Source organism: Heliangelus exortis, chromosome 1 (genome assembly GCF_036169615.1).
Source record: "Heliangelus exortis chromosome 1, bHelExo1.hap1, whole genome shotgun sequence".
In the NCBI taxonomy this organism is placed as follows: Eukaryota; Metazoa; Chordata; class Aves; order Apodiformes; family Trochilidae; genus Heliangelus; species Heliangelus exortis.
In genome coordinates this window covers 182,309,301-182,332,970 of record NC_092422.1, presented here as the reverse complement: position 1 = coordinate 182,332,970, position 23,670 = coordinate 182,309,301, and the positions used below count along the sequence as shown (strand labels likewise).

The following is a 23,670-nucleotide window of genomic DNA, read 5'->3' as shown; positions in this document are numbered from 1 at the left end:
AGAGAAACAAACAAAATGGCTGCTGTGTGATTATGAGGTAAAGATTACTGTTCCTTTTAAGATACTTTGTTTCTCGTGGTAGCACAGGGCAGACTACCCTGTTCAGGTATCAAATAGATCAAGACTTTCTATACCAACTAAATTCCTTCAGAGTTACAGTGATCCATCCAGCTCTGAATCCATAAGACACATTACTGTGCTTGGATATTTATTCTACCTAAGTTCTCCCTTGGGAGAGAACTGACAGGACAGTCAGGAACTCAGCCACATGTCAATTTTAGCAGCTTTTGTGCAAAGCCTCATGACTTCACAACATCATTGTCGTAGCGAGTGTCATGAGCTTATAATGTAGCTCCTTGCAGAACTGTACAGCTGGAAAAGCAGGGACAAAACCTTAACCAAAGAATTTCCTTATCAGAAATAATAGGGGGGTTTATCTTTATAGTTTTAAAAATTGCATCATTTAATCAGCCACCTAAAATTGTCTTGAAGACAAGAGCATCCTTATTCTGAGTTAATGATTTTTCAACTAAAGTCTCCTACATAAAATAAATAATAATTTTGTTTTAAAATATTTTGCTGATAAAGGTTAATGCATTAATAAAAATAACTTAATAATATACACTTGATACAACCAAAGAATTAGGCTGTTAAAAACATATTAGAAATAAAACCCAGACAGTGGACTTTAAGATATATTCATTACATTTAATTTGTATCCAGAATAGCATGTGTTAATGACTTTTAATTAATGACTTTTCGTAATTATTTTTCACACAAAATACATTATACCACTTCTGAAAATATTTTCTGCAGTGGTACTAATTTGTGTTTGAGCTTGAAATACCCAGTTTTCCATTAAAAAAAACAGTACATTTTGCTAATTTCAAGTACAAAGGTTGAACTTTATTTTAAGCCCTTTTGTGATTTGTTACTCCTTTCCTCAGAGATGCTTTGTGTAACTTAGGCTTCCATGTCTCTCTTCCATGGTATCATAGTCAAAGGGATATTTCTGATATAGAATCATAGAATCTTTTTGTTGGAAAAGATGTTTTAAGATCACCCTGTCCAACTGTTAACCTGTTATATTGCCAAGTCTGCCACTATGCCCTGTCCCTAAGCACCACATCTACACATTTAAATATTTCCAGGAATGCTGACTCAACCACATCTCTGGGCAGTCTGCTCCAATGCCTAAAAACATTTTGGGTGAAGAAATTTTTCCTAATATCTGAGCTAAACTTCCCCTGTCACAACTTGAGGCCATCTTTTCTCTTCCTAGTGCTTGTTACAATTTGTGAAACTGCATAAAGAAGAATGCAGAAGTATTGGCAGAAAACTTGTCTCATAAAGCTTAGCTCTCTGAACTTTTCAGAGATTGCATCAATTCTATGGAGGCCACAACTTTTTTTGACAAATTTTGGGGTGACCAGATTCTATGAAACTGCATGACTCTTCTTGATGCTCTGAGCTTTGTCAGGCTTTTATCATTCTTTGGAGACATAGTCTACCCACAACCTAGCATAGTTTATGTTAACCTTGCTCAGTATGGTAAAGTTATTCCATGTGAATTTTTTTCATACACATCTTTAAATAAATAGTGTTTTCTCTTAGGATCTGAGGCTCCTTTACAAGACAAGAGGGCACAAGAGGTCTCAAGTTGTGCCGAGGGAGGTTTAGTTTGGACATTAGAAAGAATTTCTTTACGGAGAGGGTGATCAAGCATTGGAATGGGCTGCCCTGGGAAGTGGTGGATTCTCCATCCCTGGAGATATTTAAAAAGAGACTGGATGTGGCACTCAGTGCCATGGTGTGGTAACTGCAGCGGTAGTGGATCAAGGGTTGGACTTGATGATCTCTCAAGTCCCTTCCAACCCAGCCAATTCTATGATTCTATTCTATGATTGAGCAGTAAAACACTACTGCAAGGCCAGGTGTTAAATAGTTACTGTAAATGTGAGTTAAATCTGTAACTTTCAAATAGCTTTAATCTTTGCTAATTTGGTCATTAGGTTTGTAGTTGCACACACCAAGAAGCAGGAATTTAAAGGAAAATGTAAATTTCTCAGTCTGAGCAGAAAGTCAATTTTCAAGTTCATACAAATTCCTTTTCCTAATAGACTGTTACTAGTTAAAAGATTATAACAACAGTATTTAGTCCTGAAGAAGGCAGTGGAAATGAACTGTGGATTGTCATTCTGTAAAAGTCTATTGATGATTCATTTTCTTGGCAGTAACGGTGTGCTAACTGTGTGCTAACAATTGATCCATGCACAAGAATGGCTTTTTTATAGCTACTGCTCCAAATACAGATCTTTGCATTCCTGCTTCAATATTTAAATTTTGTCTTCCAATAATTACCTTGGTGTGCTCATTCGGAGTATGATCACATGAATGAATGAAATACTGCCCAAAACTATGATACCCTCACCAAACATTTTATGCATAGTATGATTTCAAACCATTTCTGAATGAAGATGCAGTTTTAGTTTTAAGAAGCTTAGTAAAACCCTGTTCCCTTGTCAATATCACTGGGGCTAAAGTATGTCCAATGGAAAATCAGTATTACTGCTAAAAATTGATTTTGTTTGTAGAACTTAACCTAATTAAAGATTCAGGATTTTTCATAAATGAAAAAAGGATGGAGTAAAGTAACTGTGTCCAGTGTGAAAATAAAATACAGTTGTGTAGCTCTTGGCAGAAAACTTAAAAAAATACTTTCAGTGTTTATTTCCTGTATTAGAGAGTCATTGTCTTGCAGTTTGTCCACAAACAAGATGATCATCTCTTGTTTGTTTTTCCACGTAACTAAAACTATTAACAAGATGGGTATTTGCTTTTTCTACAGAACCCAGATCAATTTCACAGTAGCTATTGATTTCACAGCCTCAAATGGTAAGAATAAAAATAAACTTCTTTTATATGTATGGGATGTGTTCAATTTTAAGTAAAAGTGTGTGTATCTGTATCAGTAGTTTACTTAAACTCATTCTCTTGATCATATATGTTATGCCTGGCAGCACCTGGAATCTAGATTCCCTTTTGCTGCTTAACAAACTGGAGTGCAATTCTGGTCCAGAAAAGCAGGGCAAACAGAACAGATAAAAATTGAAAAAGATGCATATAAAATTTAATAAGTAGGGGAAGTTTTCAAATATTTCTGTACTTTCTGCTTATTATTATTTCTTTCTGCTTATTATTTTCATTACTTTCTTTATTCCTACTGGGAGAAAACTGGCTAACTTAGAAAAAAAATTCAGAGGAGATAAAGGAAGGAGTTTCAGGTAGAGTGAGACTGAAGTGGGGTGAAGCAGAGATAAGTTTTGATTCTCCTCCAAAGCTGCATTCATAATACTTCTGTAAATTTTGCCTTAAAAGTCTGCCTCATTTTATAAAATTACATAAATTTTCAAGTGTAATCATAGTTTCTTGTTGCCCATGCAGTGCTTAAAAGATTTACAGCTACTGCTGTTAACCTATTAAAATATATTCAGAACATCATTGAATTTTTACCTGATGTAGCCACAGTTGTTCATATAGGAAATAACTTCATTTTCTTTTCATGATCTTTTCTTTTCAATTTCTGCTTTCTTAGATTCCTGTAATTTTTAAGAGAGAAAATTTTTAAGTGATTCAGTTTAAAGTAAATTTGATCCTTGCTTCAACAGGTAACCCTTCACAGCCCACTTCACTGCACTACATGAATCCCTATCAGCTGAATGCTTATGGCATGGCACTGAAAGCTGTAGGTGAAATAATTCAGGACTATGACAGTGATAAAATGTTCCCAGCTCTAGGTTTTGGAGCTAGGCTGCCTCCAGATGGAAGAGTATCCCATGAATTTGCACTGGTAAGTAAATAAATATTTATATGTTGTTTGAATTTCTGTACTACAGTAAGATTTTTAGGAGTTGCAGTCTTAAGCTGTTGCTTGACAAGTAAAGAACAGAGGGCAAATTCTTCTGTCTAAAAGACTGTTCCAATTTTTTTTATCGTAGTAAAGTTACTGACAGAAATCCAGAGGGAAGAAGTTCCTGTAGGCCAAAAGTAGTAATAAAGAAAAGTAATAATCTTTAACCTCATCTGTAGCAGCATGAGAAACAGTTGCTTGAAAGACTTCAGACTGAAACTACTTTATCTTAAGAAGCAAGAGAATCATGATCCAAGATAATATTTCATCATTATTTTAATGGTTCTTTCTCATTTTCTTGGATCTCTTTCTCTTTTACAGCCTGCTAATTTAGAGACATATGGGTAACTAAGTGGACTATAAGCTGAGGTGACAGGAAAAAATCTGAGACTGGGCCATGTGGCAGCTAAATTAAACCTAAAATCTAAGAGTATTTGCCAGAAAGGTTGATGTGTTACAACTGATGCTTGTGATTAGTGTGGATGTTTATCTACTTGCTTATTTTGTGATTCTTATTTTTCTGTGAGTAGAATTACAGCAGAATGCCAGAATTACAGCAAGTGTAGTTATATCAGGTTTTAATTAGATAGCATCACAGATATGGGGGAAAACTACTGATTGTAGATGTGTGTTTCTTCTGTCAGCCTGTGCTAGAAAACAATACTACATGTCTTATCTCAAAGAAAGGTTTTCCACATGGATAGTAGTGTAAAACAGGTGCAATTGCAGATATTAATTTGAATCACATGCTTCATTTGGATTTCCATGTAGCAATTCAGATGTATTGATATATATATATATTCTTAAGGCTAAGAAAACAGCAGGTATAAAACTTAACAGTATTCCTAGCTACTTTCAGTTTTAAAAGTAATTTCTAAAATTAATTCAGCTAATTAATGAAGCACTGTGTTGCTTTTGCTTCCTTCAAATTTAAACTTACATAGGTTTCTCCCATTAATGCTAGCCAGTATTTTCAGCACTCTCTTTTAACATTTTGGATCACTTCCATCAAAAAAATCTCCTTTGCTTTTCTAGATTCTCAGGGAGGTACAGTCTATGTCAGAATGAGATACTGGCACATTAAGCCAACAAAGTGTTGGCACATGAAGGAGATTAAGGTGATTTGGAAGGTTTTGAAGCCTACACAGATGATCATTTGTCTGGCCTGACTTGGGTCACTGATCTGGGATTAAATGTTTGTGTTGTCTCTTTAGAGTTATTGTGGAGATAGGAAGTAAAAATGCCTACCCAAAGAATGTAGAGACCCTGGCATTTCAGTGGTTTCCCAAAGAATAATTTTCTTTTCTCATCTTTTTATACTAGATTGAAAATCAATTTTCCAATGCAGAACAGTGTACCAAAACAACAAAGAGTTAACAGTTTACCTCATACTTGCATGGTGTCTGAATATCAGGATCTGAATACCATTTCTTTTTTTCAAATTTTTAAAATAAGAAATCATTTAGCCAGAACTGTGCTCCTAAACATGATTCCAGTCTTACATCTGCCTTGTAATTCATACCTTAAATCTGCACAGGGAAATGCTGTTACTACTGCATGGTTTATGGTATTTATATCTAGGAACCAGTTCAGGCTGCATATAACATGAGGCTGCTAAAACCTCCTTTCATAGGCAGTGAACACTCACCACCAGCCACAGCATTCATAGGAGGCATTTGTAGGAAACTCTGAACAGATCCTAGAATGCTAAGGGTTTTTGCATTTAAATGTGTATACTAGATAGTGTTTCCTAGCCTACATTGGTATTGCTGCATAATTATTTGTAGTGATTAATCATCTCTTACTTCATTAGAATGGAAATCCTCAAAATCCATACTGCCATGGAATTGATGGTGTAATGGAGGCATATTACAGGAGTCTAAAATCTGTACAGCTTTATGGACCAACAAACTTTGCCCCTGTAATTAATCATGTAGCCAGGTAAGGATCACAACATGTACTTTGTAGAAAATTGTCAGTACAACAAAGGCCAACAGTTACATGATACTAAACATTGACAGATATTTACAATTGTTTTATTATTCAGAGTAGCATGATTAACTTATGTCTTTGGGTATGTTTGAAAACTGTGTGCTAGTCTTAGGCCAAATTTCATAACTGATTAAAACAAAATAGAAGTGTTCCAGTTGATCCACCCAGTGTTAAAATCTTAGAAGAAATCATAATGAAAGAAAATTTTTGTGAGATAATGGTCATGTTCCTTTTTTGACATTTTGAGCACAAAATCTGTGCCTCGCAGAAAAGATATGAAAAAATTTTAAAATGCACAGTTTTTAATGCATATGTAGTTTGTCTAATCTCAAAGTGTCTAAAACATCAGCAAAATTTTCCAGGGTGCTCTGTGGCCACAATTCTCAGCTGGCAGTGGTACTGTTAAGGCAATAGAATAGCAGCCACTGTTGGGAAGCCACGGGACTGTGTTATGAAACACCTCACCTAACTTCCCAAAGTAAAACCCTTCCTGTGCTTGTGGAAGTTTCTTAAGGAGGATATTTTTGCCTTATTTTGGCAGACAAGTTCTTGACTTATAATATCTCTCCATGTGTTGGTATAAAAAAAATTATGTGTCTCAGATAATTTAGCTGAGTAGTTACCTGAACAGATTTCATTTATAGATACACAGAAAGAACTAATGTTTGTAAAATAAAACAGAAAAAATAAATAAAGCACGCATAAATAATTGTACTGTTAATGTTTGATTTATGAGCTTGCAAAATAGTTAATTGTTGCAGCAAGAAATACTTATCTGTTCTTGCTGCTCTTGTTTGAAATGAAGAATAATTCAAAAGTTCAAAGAATTTTCTGTGCATCCCAGCATGGCTAGATAGTGGATTTCAGGTATTTATCATTAGGATTAATTTCTCCATCTTCAGCTGATACCATTCAAATCATGTACATGTAAATTCCATTCCTTGACCTTAGCAGTTAGCTATCTCCTTTTAATCTTCCTTTTGACGGGGTCTGTCCAGCTGGAGATTTCAGACTGTAAGGGACTATGCCAGTCCTTATGGCAGCTGAATTCCATGTATGCAGCCTTCAGTGTCTCCATTAGCCAGGTTGACTGGAAATCCCACCCACTGACTTTTCTGGCTCTTTCTTATTCTTTAGAACTATCATATCAGCTGAGATGGCTCCTTCAGAATTTGGTAATTAACCTCAAGTCTCCTATTCATTGCAAAAACTGAAATTCGTTATCTAGTGCCATCGAAGCATTGGCATAAATTCAGTTCCTTTTCTTACCACTTGTTTCTCAGGATTATTTGTCAACTTTTGCAAAATTACAGAAGGCTGCCACCAGTTTTTGTAGTTCTTCCACTGGATTTTTGTCTAAATATCAACTTCTTGCAAACTTTGGGAACTCCTTCTGGTAGCAAATCACACCACCTTTCAGAGGAAAAGCTGAGTATCTTCATGAGAAGCTCTACTGCATAATCATCCATAAGACAATCCTTATACCAGTATAGTTCTCAGTAACATCATTTTCCTTAAAGGTTCATTTTCTTGGCTATTCAATTAACATTTATGGACATGGTAGTAGAAATTATGATCTAGCCTGCAGTAACTCTTTGAACCTATCTTCAGTCTCAAATAGATTTCTTCTTTCCACATCCCTTCTACTTAAAAATACATCTCTGATCTGATCTCTAGAAACTGTGTCAGATCACCATCACTTTGTGATCTTGAAACTTGTCAGAAGCATTTTAAGTAGATAATGAATTTATTAACTCCCTAGCTAGGGAAAGGATATCTAAACTACACCAGATTCTATGGAATGTCTTCTGTCATCTCCCTTCTTCAGTTAAGATCTTGCAAAAACTTCAGGATATTTTATTCTGTGGAAAATTTGAAATAACCAAATTTATATTCCATTTTTTCAGTTTGGGTATTAAGTGTTCAGAAACGATAGTGAATTTTTATTTTATTCTCTCATTATCCATTGTCTGTACACTCATCAAAGAAAAGATTGTAAGCATTGTGGAAAAGTGTGACAAAAGAAGTCTCTGCATGGTAGGAAAAATGTATTCCACAATAGGTCTTGTTAATCTAAATATTTATCTAGCAGCATGCAAACAGAAGAACCTGCCAGCATGGAAATAGAAGATGTTCAACAGGTTAATTTTCTGTGTGGCTTTTCTACTGATCTGTATCTTGCATAGGGAGGCAGAGGAGTGTGATGGCTTTATGCGAATTGTAGATTCCATTTCACACACATTCCTCCAAAATCCTGTAAATGTTATTTATTTGCAGTTCTCACTTGCAAATGCACTATGTAATATCAAAGTTAGAATTTTCTAAGCACCTGCAATCACCATGAGCACCATTAGAACACATACCCTGATCAGTGGTGAAGGCCTTTTGTGTTCAGTGACAGATAAGGTAATGAATTCTTTGACAGTCATGTTCTGTACATGGTCATATATTCTATGTATTCTATATATTCATATATTCTATTCTATATATTCTATTCTAGTATTTCTATGAATACTTTTTGTTGGGGTTTTTTGTCCTGCTCTCCATGCTCTGCATTGCCACTTCGATTACGAGATCCTACAGAATTTGACTCCTTCACAGCACCAGGAGCCTTTGCAAATGTAGTAACTATATCAGCTGCTGTCAAGTGAAACAACACAAAAAAGTTCATCCCTAACTATATAGGACGCTTTGACCCCTGGGAGTTAAAGATAAATTAACTGAAGTCTTAATTTCTGGTATGCGGGCCACAGAGCTCAGAGGGGCTGCTACAGATTAGCTGTCTTTCAGGAATTTCCAAATCATCAAAAGCTATTTATTTTCAAAGAGCAGTAACTTCTTGGGTCCTTTGGTTGAGATGGGACTGGAATGGCACTGGATAGGTTTTTTCTTGTATTCATATACAGCATAGGGTGAAGTTTGAGTCTTGAAAGTCTACCTGTGTGAGGGGCAAATAGATAAATAGCTAAGCCAAGGCTGCAGGTTGTATATCCCATGTTCAGCCATTTTACAAGTGTGCACATAAGTAGGAGCTATAAGTCTGCTAGTATGTTCAGCAGTAAGTAACCTGTTTTCGTAAGCCAAAATGAGAAATTAATGAACTATTTATGCAGTGTGCTGATTCCCAACAAATTTTATTTGTTCTACAAATCCAGCCATTCAATAGTAATATATTGCCTTCATACCAGCTTACTGAATAACAGACTTTATAACAAATAATGATTTTTTTAAATTTTAAATCTTAAAAATATAGTAAAATTTTTAAAATACAGCTTCTTTTTATATTAGTTTCTTTGTATAAAAAGTTTTTTTATTGTTATAATTTTGGTTTTTTTCTTTCCTTAGATATGCTGCTTCAGTTAAAGATGGCTCCCAGTATTTTGTTCTTCTCATTATTACAGATGGAGTAATTTCTGATATGGCTCAGACAAAAGAATCCATAGTGAATGTAAGTTTTGCTGAAAGTGTGGAGATGTAAAGGATTTATGTTTCTACGAATTCATATTTTAGACAGCAAGCTAAATCATTTAATATTTCAGGCACTAAATTTTTTACATAAATCAAGAGTTTTTCCTGAACAGCAAAGGTTTATTAAAAAGAGAAAAATAAACAAAAAGTAAAATTGCAGCTTAATTAGTGTGCTGCAAGAAATTATACCCTTCTCTCTAACACTATATATTCATATGATTTTCCTCATATGATGCTTGCTGCCTCCTTTCTCATTCACATCTCACCACACAGTTTTTCATAGTGAGCTGTTCTTTATAGTATTTGCAGACAGCTTTTTAAAAACTGCCCCAAACTTTCTGATCTCAAATGGCAAGTATACCAGTCATCTGGTTTCCTTCTAAATAGTCCACTGGAATTGGACAAATTCTAAATTGTTTCTGTTTCTCCTTTGTTTTCAATATTTTTCACTTCAAAACTGCTAGGCTTATAAGGAATATTCTGTATTATGAACAGGTTCTATTTTTCTGTTTCCCCTGGGAAATGTCAGGTGAATGTACACAGAAATAGCTTCCAGACAGGTTTTGAAAGGATCTGCACTAATAGTTTTGAACACACCACAGTGGATCCAGTTACTTGTGAAGTGGTGAGTGAAAAGCCTGCATTAAAACAATTGGGCATCACATCAAAATGAGTGGTGTAGAATGAGGTGGCACATTTTTGAAGGGCCATTGGCACTACCTCCTGTATAGACTCAATACTGTTCCAGTTTGTAGGGTGTCTATGAAAAAACTACTGAAATGTTACATCTCTTGATGGAGAGTAAAAGGTCCTCAAGTTTTAGCCAGCAGCAGGCAGACAGTCTGTGTTAATAAGGATTCTGGTAGCCTACTTGCTAAGTTTTTACACACAAAGCTACAAGTGTGTTTTAATCTACCAGATTACTTACTCTCCTCTTCCAGCTTCCACCATTAAAGCAGGATAAACTGAATATTGCTTTTAAAGGAGATAAACAAGATTTTAGCTTGGAATTTCATCCTCTAGCCTAGAAGTTTAGAACATTGCTTCTTTTAGATCACAAAAAGGCCCCGTGGAGTTAAAATAAAATAGCACTTGATTTAACTCAACCTTCTGTTTGAAGCCCTAAGAGAACAGCAAGTCCAGCTAGCTGGTATTTTGTAAGACTAAATAATTTGCCACTAAGACATACAGAAAAACATTGTTTCCAGTAGTGCTTCATTTCCAAGAATAATGGGTGTTAGTCTGCAGCTGTCTGGAAACACAGCAGAAGAGTTTTTAGCTTGGAATGAGTGGAAGTTGAGCAATATTTGCTATCTTTTCTTTTTAAGAAGCTGCATTCATTTTTTCTGCATAGTTGAAGCATGAGCACAGTATAACATGACAGAACTAATTAAATGCTATTCAATAGCAGTTTTTTCAGTCTTAATATCCAAAATAATAAGGGCAGTGATGTTCAATGCAATTTCATATATATGAAACTCAAAAGGAGGTATTTCTTTGTTTACTAATTGTGTGGTTTAGGCATTTTATCACAGCATATATGTCAGACACATTCTGTTTTACCAAACTATTTAAAGATTATACTGTTGTTCAGGAAATGCCAACACTTAAGTTTGTATGCTAAAGTTTAATTTTGTTTTTATGCTGTCCTTGCCACTCACTGTTTCATATACATCAGATCACATAATACTGTCTGTGTGATCACATCTCTTTGAAGAATGTTTTCTTTAAAATCAAGCAGTGATACTTGAGAAAAATATGAAACAAAGATGATGTTCTGCTCTAAGAATTGTATACTCATTATTAGTGATTTATGCAGTACACTGTAACTCAGTTACAGTTTCACTGTATTTCTGACCCTTAGTCCCAGTCTCACTGGCTGATGTTGAAAGGGACCTTTAATCATCTTGGCTGAGCCCCCTGTTCAAGCAAGGCCACCTAGAGCTGTTGGCCCAGGACCATGGCTGGTCAGCTTTTACTGTTATCTCCAGTATCATTAAACTAACAAGGGATTATTATTATTTTTACTCTACTACAGAATTTTAGCTGGGAGATTGACTCTATGTAGTAATACTTTGTGATAAATTTGCAGTCAATGTGCAAGTATATGGTGTAAAATGTACAGTATATTGTGGTGTAGAACGTGAAATAGTCATTTATAGAATGGTGTATTTTCATTGTTCTAAATGGACTCTCTACAGTAATTAACCATAAATCTATTACAGAAACTTGATTTTATATGTAGTATTATGAAAGATAAAGAATGGGAAATGGTGATGATGTATGTAAAATGACAGTATCTTTTAAGTGGGGGAGAAAAACACTTTTTATATTCCAAAAGAAAAATGTAACACTGTTCTAAAACCACTTGACTTCAGACTTGAGTGAAGCAGAGTTTTATTTAGCACAAACCATACTTCTGTGATTTTTGGCCACTGTATACTCCTTTTTAAAATAACTGTTTCACAGTGCATCAGAATATCTCAGGAAGGAACAGCTGTCAAACCTGACATTTGGTGGATCGCTTGTTTTCGTTGGTACCCTCCTCAACAGAGGCATTTTCAGATTATTTCTGTGAACTGGCAGATATCTGGTGCTACTATCAGAGCTGGAGAATCCAGTATTTGATACTTTCTTTGCAATTTTAAAGGTTTTACAGAGTTTATTCAGGGGAAGCCAGATTCTATCTTTCCCTTGTTTAATTGAATGGAAAAGATAAAGTAAAATTAAAAATCTTACCGTAAGCTCGTTCAATACCTTGTTTACTTTGTGGTATGGTTGACTGACTTGAATAAAATTTAATTAATGGAAGTAATATAAGCTAGATATTGGTGAAACAGATGATTCCTTCTCTTGAGAAAAATTGGCTTAAGACCTATGTAAAATATAGGATAATATAGTTCCAAGCAGCTATGTAATATCAAGAAATAGCAAAGTACATTCAAATAAATGTCAAACTGTAATTAGGTACATATTTGCAATTATTGTCAGTATACAAAATTTTATATTTTTTCATCTTAGTAGTCATATTAGTATTTAAATCTAACATATTTTAAATGTTAAATTATGATCCCATATGATTCAAAGACTTCATAAGGAAAAAATAAAATAATAACCTTCCTTTCTATCTTCATCCAAGATGGTTAGTATCACTTCAGCAGACAGTTTACACCTTTCAGCTTTTTGGGTGGATAAAAATGTGTTCTTTAAAACATAACTTCTGCATGTTCTTTATTCAAATTGACCTCAGATTCCATGTGTTATTGGCAGAGCTTATGCAATATGTTACACTTCTTTTTCTGTTGAAGGCTTCAAAGCTTCCAATGTCAATAATTATCGTGGGAGTAGGACCAGCAGAGTTTGATGGTAAGTGTTCTAGTGTTTTCCCTAGACTTTTTATTACTTGTTTACATTTTAGCAATATGTGACTTTTCAAACAAATATTGTTCTTTGAAAGAGCATCATATGGAGCAAGCAGTAAGCACTGTTGACAGTCCCAGCTGTATTGATTGATAACTTGGTATGATTCTGAGCTACCATGTAGAGCTATGTAACCCCTCAGGCTCTCTGTTCAGGTCACAGAACCATATGGGAGCTCAGCATTTACAGAGCTCCAGAAGATGAGGGGGGAGGAAAACCTCATAGTAAAATAAGTATACTCAACTAATGTTGAGTTTTTTCAACACAGATACTTAGTGGCATTATGAAGTGTCAGCTGGCTGGAAGTATTGATCATCTGTTCTTACTGCATTAATAAAATGCTGAGAAAAATGAATGCATTTTAGATGGTGATCTGGCTTAAAATGGGTTTCACTAGATAACAGAAGAGTGCCTTACTGTTTAGCAGCTTTGAGAGAATATTACAGCAGGAGAGAAATTACCAGGTCTATTTACATAGGCATTCACATTCCAGAATAATTTTCTCTGTTGCAAAAAATTGCTTTTTTTATTTGGAGTAATTTGTTAAGTGCCATCATGAATATCACTGCACTATGAAGTGTAGACATTCCGTGTTTATCTATTCCTCAAAAGTACTCCATCCTTTTTTTTTTTTTTTTTAATTCCAGTACTTCTGGTTAGACAGCATGTCTTCTTTTATAAATTAAACATGTTTAGTACTACCACAGGTGTATAATGTATATAGTAATTAATGACTGTACCTGTTAGTTCTTGTGCAAATATTCTAAGAGTATTACAAGAGATAAAAATTAAAAAAATAATTTAATGAGGGTTGAATTTCTAATGCTTTTTTGCAATAATGGTATATTAGTGATAATTTAAATGATAATTGATAATTGTGACAGTTATTCCTTGGAGCTATTGTCCAGATGGACCCTTACATTTCAGATCATTGTATGCCCCAATGAGCAAAGGCAGCTTATCTTCATAAATGTCTATGAGAGAAATTTGCAAACCCTCATTTTCCCCCCTGAGAGTTCCAACTTTAGTCATATGTTAAAATTTTTTTCTCTCACCTCCTTTGTCTTTTCCCACTCACCCTGTTTGTCCAGTCCTTTGGGTTTGCCCAGGCTGCCCTTAACTCCATCAGGACATGTAGACTCTGCCTGCTTTCTACTTCTGGATGTTGCCTTTGCAGAGGCTTGGGGGTGACATTGCTGTCACTTCTCTTAAGGCAAGATTCTGTTTTTACTGCAGGGCACCATTTCCATCTTTGGACTCACTCTCCATGAGTTTACTGCCTCAGTGAAATTCACCAAGTAGATGTGTGCCAAATCTGTAGGGCCTCAGTGTCCAAGAGAGCAGAGAAATTAATTTTCCATCTGCATAAATTCCTTCTGGAAGAAACAACAGACTCTGTCTGATGTGGACACTGGAGAAGTGTATGTGTAGGAGGATGTATGTTCCAGGCACATTTTCTTACAATTCAAATGTCAGTCAAACCTTGGTTCTGCTTTAGGAGAGGTTTAATGGTTTCAAACTGCAAGAGGAGGTTTAGATGAGAAATTAGGAAGAACTTTATCACTGTGAGGGTGGTGAGACTCTGAAACATGTTGCCAAGACAAGTTGTGGGTGCCTGTTCCCTGGAAGTGTTCAAGGCCAGGTTGGATGAGGCTTTGAGGAACGGGTCTAGTGGGAGGTGTCCCTGCCCATGAAGGGGGAGGTTGGAACTCAATGATCTTTAAGGTCCCTTCCCTTCCAACCCTAGCTACTCTGTTATTTTATGTCTAATTTGGAAATTTTCAGTGGATCTCTCCTTCAAATGCTTGTTCAGTCTCCTGGTTTGAACATGTGTACATTTTTTTTACAACAACAGCTTTGTTTGGCATAGAACTTTACAGACCTTCCAATTTTTTCTTTTTAATTTTTTTTTTCTAATTTTTTTTTTCTTTTTCTTTTTTTTTTTTTTTTTTTGGAACAAACATGGTCTTTGGTTTGAACTTGTCTCCTGATAGCATCATTCATGTTTTCTAGTTCTTGCACTGGAAGAACTAGGTTTTGATATGCTGGTTGCAGTAACCTCAGCCCTATTTGTAAAACCCTGAGAAGCTGAGTGAGGCAGATTTTCATAGGGTATACTGAAAGAAGGGCTGTGATTGCAGAGCTAACAGCTGAGAAATACTCTGTGATCCCAAGTCCCTCCATTTTAACACTGACCAGAGATCAGGTATGCCTTCTGGGTGTCTGGACAATTCTAGTGTTCCAGGACCCTGTTCAGAACAATACAGGAAGAATTACCTGATAAATTTAAGAAATTGTGTTTTTTTTAAGAATCCCTCATTTCTATGCATTAGGAACCATTATTTTTCCATTATGAATGTGAGTTATTAGCTCTTTGTGCCATATCCTATATATCTTCTGCAAGAATAATTGCTGAAAATTAATTGTTCTGTACCAATGAAAGTATAAGCACAGCCTTACCAAAGCTGGTATATTCTTGCTGGTTCAAGAGCTGGAAGGATAAGGACCTTATTGTTTTGAAGATTATGGTAAAGGCAGAAGTATATATTGTCAGAGTGAAAAAATGCAAAGTGACAACAAAGCGTGATGTATTTTATGGCACAAATTATCCGAAAGAGTTACTTAATTAAGAGTTGTTTCTTTTGTTGCTTGAAATTGGAAACTACTGAAAGTTTTTCTCAGTAAGATTGTTTCTGTTTTGTAGCAGAACTCATAATTAATTTTGTTTTGGTTTTATAGCTATGGAAGAACTGGATGGTGATGTAGTGAGGATTTCTTCAAGAGGAAAGTTTGCAGAAAGAGACATTGTGCAGGTGAGAGATAAAATTTACTCCAATAGATTTTACTTATCCTGTTTGTTCTGAATTCTTATTTCTATCTGTACTTCTACCTTTCATTTTACCTTAGCACTAACATACTTTATCTTCAGCTGTTCATAACAGCTCAGAAACTCTCTGTGATACTTATAAGCCTTTGTATAACACATAGTAGTGTATTTGCATTCATTAGGGAATGATCCCTCACAGCAGCCACACTGATATGAGTTCTCTGGGCTATACAGCCATGGGAGAAGGTTTAGGCTCTGTACTGCAATCTTACTATGATTCCATAAAGAAAAACTGCAGCTTTATGGAGGTTGGCAATAACTAATCCTCTAATAAATGCACGTGTGATGCCCAGGGTATCTTTCCTTACCTCCAACTGTAAGTCCAGAAGACCAGGAGTGTCTCCCAGTTCCTGCATTGTGTCTGCCATATATAACGAGGCAAATGTCTCCCCCTTTAAGGAACCACAGATGACAGCTGGAACAGGTTGCCCAGAGAGGTGGTAGATGCCCCATTCGTGGAAACATTCAATATCAGGTTAGACAGGGCTCTGAGCAACTTGATCTAGTGAAAGATGTTCCTGCTCACTGGAGGGGGTTAGAAGTGATGAGCTTTAAAAGTCCCTTTCTGACCCAAACTATTCTATGATTCTGTGATCTGTGTTTTTGTGTCTGACCCAAGCCCTAACAGTGCTACACTCATGTGCATTCCATGGATACCTCAGTTTCTCTGCCAAAGTCCTCTGGTTCTCTTTCTGCTCTCTACAGTCACTCTGTCTGTCCAGCAGTTGTCATTCAAACCAAGGCAATCACTGGCCAGGTGGGACAGCAGACACATCCACCATCATCCCTGCCCTCAGAGCTGCAGATAGCTAGAGCTCCACAGGCTGTCCAAATTACATACTTCATTTGTGCTCCAGGCTTCCCATCTTGCCTTCTCATTGCTACCCCCTGGAGAAACTTAATTTCATTATTATTTTCCTGCTCAAATAAATTTAACTAGGTATGTTGGGTTTTTTTTTCACGTGACACTAAAGTGGAGTGAAGCAAAGAAAGATAGCCCAGCACACTCATCCCTCTTTGCTAAAGTAAAGTATTAAAGAAGTTGACATTGGAAAAGCAGTAAACTATGGAAAGTTTGGATCAACCTGATGACTGTAGAAGAATGGAATCTGTCTAAAACTAAGTCTCCTATGGAAGGCAGATTTTCCTGGAACTCTCTATTTATGAAATAGAATAGCTGGAAGGGATCTACAGCAGTCATCTCGTCCAACTGCCTGACCACTTCAGGACTGATCAAAAGTTAAATCATGTCATTAAGGGCATTGTTCAAATAAATGCCTCTTAAACACTGCCAGGCATTCTTGGGCTCAAAGCTTACCTTAGATCTGTCATTTCTTCTCCATTTATTCTTCCTATTTTTCACTTTTTTTTTTTTTCCTCTTGCTTATTTTGTCTTATTTTTCTCCAAGCCAGGCTTGATTTTTAAACTATTGTTGGTTAGTAGAATATAGAGAAAGAATATATTTAGAGACAATATATATGGAGAGAGCTATACACATAGCTCATATTGCAGATGATAATATTTTAATAATAATTATGGTAGTATTGCAGCTGATAAGCATTGGAACATGTATATTTGTTTTCATTTACGTATGCTGAAACTGTAACTTTTCTGAACCCTAATCCAGTATTTCTGCAAAGCCCTGTGCCATTTCAGATTTTTTAAAGCTAATTCAGATATCTTTGGCATGCATTGCACTTGCATTTAAGTGCATTTAAATGTACATAGTATAATTATACATAATTACCAAACCATTCTATGTTTTTATGATAATTTCTCCAAACAACAGCAGCTCCAAAAGCTGCTGGTTTTTACATTCAAAGCACATAAATGGATAGTTATTCAAATGCTATGAACAAGATTTGTGAAAAAGTTGTGCATCAGAAATATTCTAATTTCTGCTCAGAAATAAAAAATACTAAATTAATACATTTCTGTTTTTTAGAATTCATGGCATATCAGAAATGTAATAAACCATTTATATAGTACTAACATATTTCAATCAGAATTGTGTCCCAGGCCATATTGAACTACCTGAAGGCAGTATTATTCTGTGCTCCTTTTCAGTGTAAATAATAACAAATACATTATAAGCTAACTAAATAAACAAAAAGGGATAATGTCAAACCCTTTAGGTTTTGTATGACCTTTATCTTATACAAAAATAAATAATATTTTTATATTATAAAAAATATAAATAAATAATATTTAGAATAAATAAACGGGCAGAATAAAACTGACTTGCTTTTATAGAATTAAATACTCAATTATAAAACGTTTATCTTTTTGTGTATTAGGTTAATTAAAGTTAGCTGGTGAAATTAACTGTTAATTTTAACATTCAATATTGTGAAATATTTACATGAAATTAGTAGAGAAAAATTGTGTGCTAACAGTGAGTCACTGTATCTATTTACTACTGACTGCAATTCACGTAAAGGCATGACCTTGTTTTTTCCCTCCTTGCTGATATACAGACGTAGTGTAGGGACTCTGTATTATATGTGTTGCAATTTTCCTCAATTTATTTTATTTCCTCTCTTTCATTATCATTTTTCTATTTAAGAAGCTTTAGGAAAAATACTTACTTGTATAATATACCTCTTGTTTCCTTGAAATTGCTGTGTATTAGCTTTTTGAACTGAACTTTCAAACTACCAAAAGAGCATTTTACATACCTTCAGTTTCTCTTTGGTTTTAATTCCATCTGTCATTCTGTTCCTCTGCCACCCCTGCTTGTCCTACGTTAACTCAGCCTCACTTCCCATTGCCTGGATGTGTGCTTCTCTGCCCATAATTCCTGCAGCTCCTCCAATAACTCTATCCCATAAAGAGCAAATTCAGGCTACCTGTACTGTATCATTGCATCTCAACAACTGCACAGTTGAAATAACCCCCCCTTTGCTGCAGGACTGGGGCCTGAATTTTCTTGTGTGCAGACTAGTGGGCAAGGTCCTTGGGATGGGTCACGTTTTCTTCAACTCAGACTCCATGTGCCATTGCATTAGAAAATGAATATCCACATGAGGGGGAAATGAACATCAAGCTTACCCCCTCCCAGCTGAATGTGTAAACCAGCAGGCTGCAGAGATGCTGGTTTCCTCTTGGTATTGTTCTAACTTCATGCTTCTGGGGATAATTAGATGTATTCTTATGGAAAGGTTGATCGAGTTTAAGAAGTTGAAACAGGGCAGTGCTGGGCTGGCTTCTGAAAATTACCAGAGTTTTTTTATGAAACAGAAAAGTCAGTACTAGTAAATGTCACAGTATGTGCTTGTCTCTTGTATTGAAGAGTTACTAAATAAGCATAGAAATAGTTAAGACCACTAATGTTGGAGCTGCAGATACCTTGCTTCCTAGCTTAATACTCTAAAATCGTGTTCCTTTTTGCCTGATATTCTGCCATTAATCCTGGTATATTCTTGGACACAACACAGTGAGGATGTAAAGGATGCTCCTATCTGGAATAAAGGTTACTCTGACAGAATAGATCTTTCTCACTAGTAGAAAACTCACCCAGCTGTTGTCCTGATATTGGCTCCAAAATCCGAGCAAGCAGAATTTCAAATCAGCCTTCCCTTTGTTATAACCTGTTAGATATCTTAACCCATTACGTGTCTCCCTTGTTCTCTGCTTTGAGTAAAAATCAGATGTTTCCATTTTCTATACTAGTAGCACAAGCATCTCATTCATTAGTATGAATATAGTTATCCTTTCTGCTTTGCTCACTTCAGATGGCAAAAATTCCATTCATAAACTGCCAGAGCAGAGGCAGTCTGGTAGGAGAGTCCCACAAGCAGGAAATGTAAGCTAAGAATAGCTTTCTGAGGCAGAGTTACCTTCTTGTATGAAGAAGATTGAGAGACAAACCAATCAGAACACATAATGCAGCAATCTGAACCAGCCATGGCTTACGTGAAGAACTTCACCCAAGTGAAAGCATGATACTTTTTCTATTAGAGGACAAGATTTAAAAAAATTTTAATACAATGTATATATAAAAATATATATTATAAACCACAAAATACATATATATAAATTATGTCAGAATGCATATAGCTGTACTCTTAACTCCTTAGATAAAACTTTGTTATTTTTATGTTGCCAGGTGTGTTCTGTGTCTGCGTAATAACCCGTGTGAACATCTCTCTTGTTTTGTAGTTTGTGCCATTCCGAGATTACATTGACAGAAGTGGAAACCATGTGCTGAGCATGGCAAGACTTGCTAAAGATGTTTTAGCTGAGATCCCAGAGCAGTTTCTGTCCTACATGAGAGTCAGAGGAATAAAGCCATCACCTGCACCACCACCCTATACACCCCCAATTCATGTCTTGCAGACTCAGATATAACTGCTCCCAAGTGCTGTGCATTTATCACAAATCAAGAGTCTCTGGATGCAGCAGTTGCTTCCAGTATCTTTTTGGAGCTAAGCAAATTCTCTTCACATACCAAAATTCTCCTGTGGTTGCATGAGCAACTGGAAAGCTTTTAAATTGTAGGAGCAAAACGTTGATCTTAGCTCTCTGAGTCTTTTTTCTTTTTTTTTTTTCTTTTTTTTTTTTCTTTTTTTTTTTTTTTTTTTGTGACAAAACCCCCCTACTTTTCTGATGTATTTATTGGAGGGGAAAGCACAAATCGGGATTTCAACTCAAAAGGTTCTGTCCTCTATGAATACTGTGTATATATAAATGTATAGGAATGCTATTACTCTGTATCAATGTTTACATGTTACTATTTTTAAATTTCTGTACTTTTATAACTATTCTTAAGAATAAAAGTTTGGAATATTGACTCACATGTCTTCTGGCTTGCAATAGTTTGTCACAAGGTAACAAGAGAAGCAATATCTCTTTGAATGTTTGTCCACAGAAATACAGATGAAAGCTAAGAAAAAGACAAATACGTGTGTATTGTGCAGTACATGAATTGCTTCAATCAGTGCTCAGTAATCCACTCATCTCACAGTTTGAGAATAAGCTCCTAAGATGTGAATATCATAATTACATATGGCTTATGACTAACCCAACTTTGAGGGGGAGGTATATGTATCTTTTCAGAGATTCTCCAATTTCTAGGATTATCTAAGTTTACAGTTTTTTAAAGCTCGTTACTGAAGCAAATTAGATGAGTTTCTTGCTATAAGTAATTAAAGAAAATTACCTCAAATCAGAACTATCAGAGTATTATAGTTGACTCATTGAGCTCATTAAATCTGAGCATGTATTCCTTAAAGCACTGGAAACTTTGCATCAGATAAGCTTTTTGAAATTACTGCAGCAGATATTTTATAATGGACTGTTTTAAACTTAATTTAAAATTTTTTTGTCTAGATTGCCCATTCAAAGGGATGCTGGTTCTTAATATTTGGGATTAATATTGTCATTTAATCACATTTACATGCAGGGTGCATGAATGATAATGTTAATTAACTGGTTTAAAAATTGCACAATGATGTTGCTTTGTGCACAATTTCGTGTACAAGACTACCCAAAAATTTTATTATATGCCTGTTCATGTGTAATTTTAAAATGGTTTTGCATGTACAGTTTTTACAAGAGACACGGTTTTGTGAGTTTGTGTCAGATACATTTTATTTAGAACTGATGGCCTTAAATTTCACAAAACTCCTGAAATGATTGTGAATTGCCTTCAAATACTGTTAAAAATTAACATTTTAAATTTTTTGTGTCACAGTTGTAACTGTCTTGTAATGTAACTTTTTTCATTGCATATAACCTGTTTATTACTAACCTATGTTGTAATGTACAATACAAAACTAAGGTGCGTTTTTTAAGCATGAGAATAATTTTTTGCCAGAAAGCATATCTTCAGTATTAATGGCACATAACTATGTAAATGCAGAATCTTCCATTTTTTAAATATGTTTAACTTCCTTTAACTATCTCATGTGGGAAATTACTTTTTCCAGACAATTATTCTGTTAGTAAAAAAAAAAGAAAAAAAAAAAAAGAAAAAAAAAAAAAGATTTTTTTTGTAAAAATAAATCTTGTTTTATTTTTATTTCAAAACAGTTTTTACATGAGTATGGAGTTTAATTTTCTCACCAAAGTATGTATTTCTTAGTGGATTGATGTTGCATGAGTGGAATTTGATACCTGACAACTACGAATTTTGATGAAAGTGCATCATAAAAAGTAAGTTTAAATCTACTGCGTGGTGGTGGTGTTCTTCATCCTCTGCATTTAATTTTCATACAGTGTTGAACTTTGTAAATAACTGGATTAACACTCTGTTTCTGTTGTTTCATTTGGTTAGGCAAATCTTTGTGCTGACATTTGTATTGGTTCCCAGCGAGTGGCTCATGTATTTAACAGCTTTTCATTCTAAGTCCAAAATGACAAATTTCTGTTTGGTTTAGGATAAGTTGTATCTTATTTAACCAGCACTTTTTGTTAATCCAAAGATCAGTCTTGAAACTAATTTAACAACTCATTTAGCAAGTGAAGGAACAATAAGTATTACTTAAATTTTTTTTTTCTATGCAGCCTAAGTACCGGCCTATTCTGTTCTGCAGTGCTGTATTTACTTCTGCCTGGGATTGGATTCTAAACCTAGCACAGAGATAGATGTGAGCAGTGGACCAGGTATGGGAAAAGGAGGCACTTTCCAGACCTGTGACATTCCCTGTATGTTTGGCATCCTGATTCTATCATGCATGAGGATTGTTATGTAGAGACACATAATCGCCTCAGTCATCCCAGTACTAGAAATCAGAGTTAATGGTCAGAACTTGAATTTCTCCAAAATACCACATGCAGCCATTTTTACTCCAGCTTTATTCTTAAGAATAATGGAACACAAAACTCATACTCCTTCCCAAGAAATCATAGCTGTTACCAACACTTGATAATTTTCTGTGACTGAAGAGTAGCAGGGAGTATTTATGTTTAAGAAAAGTAAAACCTGACATGGTAGGTAACAAGTGAGTTGTTCTGAAAGACTTCCCTTGGTATCCATCATGGAACAGATGTTTTCTCTGTACTGCAGGCAAAAAATACTACTGCAGGGTGCACACTGTACAAATGTTCCTACAAATGGGCAAGGATGGTCTCATGGAGGATGTAATTTGGAAGTGACTATTTTAGGTTTAATTCTGACTAGTGAGGAATTGTTTGCTAATCTGGACAAAAAAACAGGCTTGATATGGTTACAAAATAGAATTGTATAATTTTAGGCAATGATGGCAAACCCATACAAGAGAATTTACATGGACCTCAAATCAGGTCACTTCACTACACAAAAATGTTTGTGTGGTCCCTCAGAGAGGTGTCTGAAGGAGAGGAGCAGAGTTCAAGAGAGCAGGTATTCTTTAAAACACATTTTGAAAAGCTAGAAATTCTCAGCTAAGTAGGGACAGATGAAATTGACTCCTGAATACTTTATAAAATGGCTGAAACAATCAGACTGATACATGATCATAATCTTTGGGAATTAATAAGAGGACACGATGACAAATCATGCCAGCGCAGCGGGAAGCCAGGGAGCATAGTAAGAGGCTATTACAACTGTATCAGAAGTACTTTAAGCAGAAAAATCAACAAGAATAGAAAGGGAGGCTGTGTTGCTATGGATAATGTAAAAACACAGGTGCTTTCACTGTATGAAAAAGAAAAAAACCACAAAATAAATGATGACTTCTAAAGGCTGGCAAATCCCATACCAGAAAGGAAAGCTGAGATCTTTATTTCACAAAACAGTGAGCAAACCAGTAAATCAGGGAAAACTGAAATACTCTCTTTTTCCTTCAGGGTTCACAGAAGAGGGGTAATAATTGAATTAAGTAGTCAATTAAAAAAAAATTAAGCTAGACCTAGGTTTACAACTACAAATAAAAATTCGTTAATAATACACGCTCTTGAAACAGTCTTTTGAAAAGCAATATAATGAGCTTCAGGATATTTCTCTCAGAAGAGAAAAACATCTGCTTTAACATGACATTTTAAAAGTAAAGCAGGAGATAATGACCTCAT

General features: G+C 35.2%; 1 protein-coding gene across 12 annotated transcripts in view; it reads left to right on the top strand.

The window, feature by feature from the left end:
- Nucleotides 1-21,849, top strand: part of CPNE8 (copine 8) — an 86,004-nt gene extending 64,155 nt beyond the window's left edge. For 10 of the 12 annotated variants that reach the window (XR_011723960.1, XM_071733867.1, XM_071733870.1 and 7 more), the window contains 7 exons: nucleotides 2,849-2,895; nucleotides 3,669-3,850; nucleotides 5,724-5,851; nucleotides 9,248-9,350; nucleotides 12,679-12,736; nucleotides 15,530-15,603; nucleotides 19,840-21,849. Coding sequence is in view for 9 of the 12 variants with exons in the window: in XM_071733867.1 (XP_071589968.1) it covers nucleotides 2,849-2,895; nucleotides 3,669-3,850; nucleotides 5,724-5,851; nucleotides 9,248-9,350; nucleotides 12,679-12,736; nucleotides 15,530-15,603; nucleotides 19,840-20,028 (781 nt within the window). In the remaining 3 variants the exon portion in view is untranslated. Of the gene's footprint in view, nucleotides 1-2,848; nucleotides 2,896-3,668; nucleotides 3,851-5,723; nucleotides 5,852-8,808; nucleotides 8,961-9,247; nucleotides 9,351-12,678; nucleotides 12,737-15,529; nucleotides 15,604-19,839 lie in introns of those variants that run through there. The other 2 variants (XR_011723958.1, XR_011723959.1) reach the window with 2 other exon arrangements.
- The last annotated feature ends 1,821 nt before the right edge of the window (nucleotides 21,850-23,670 follow it).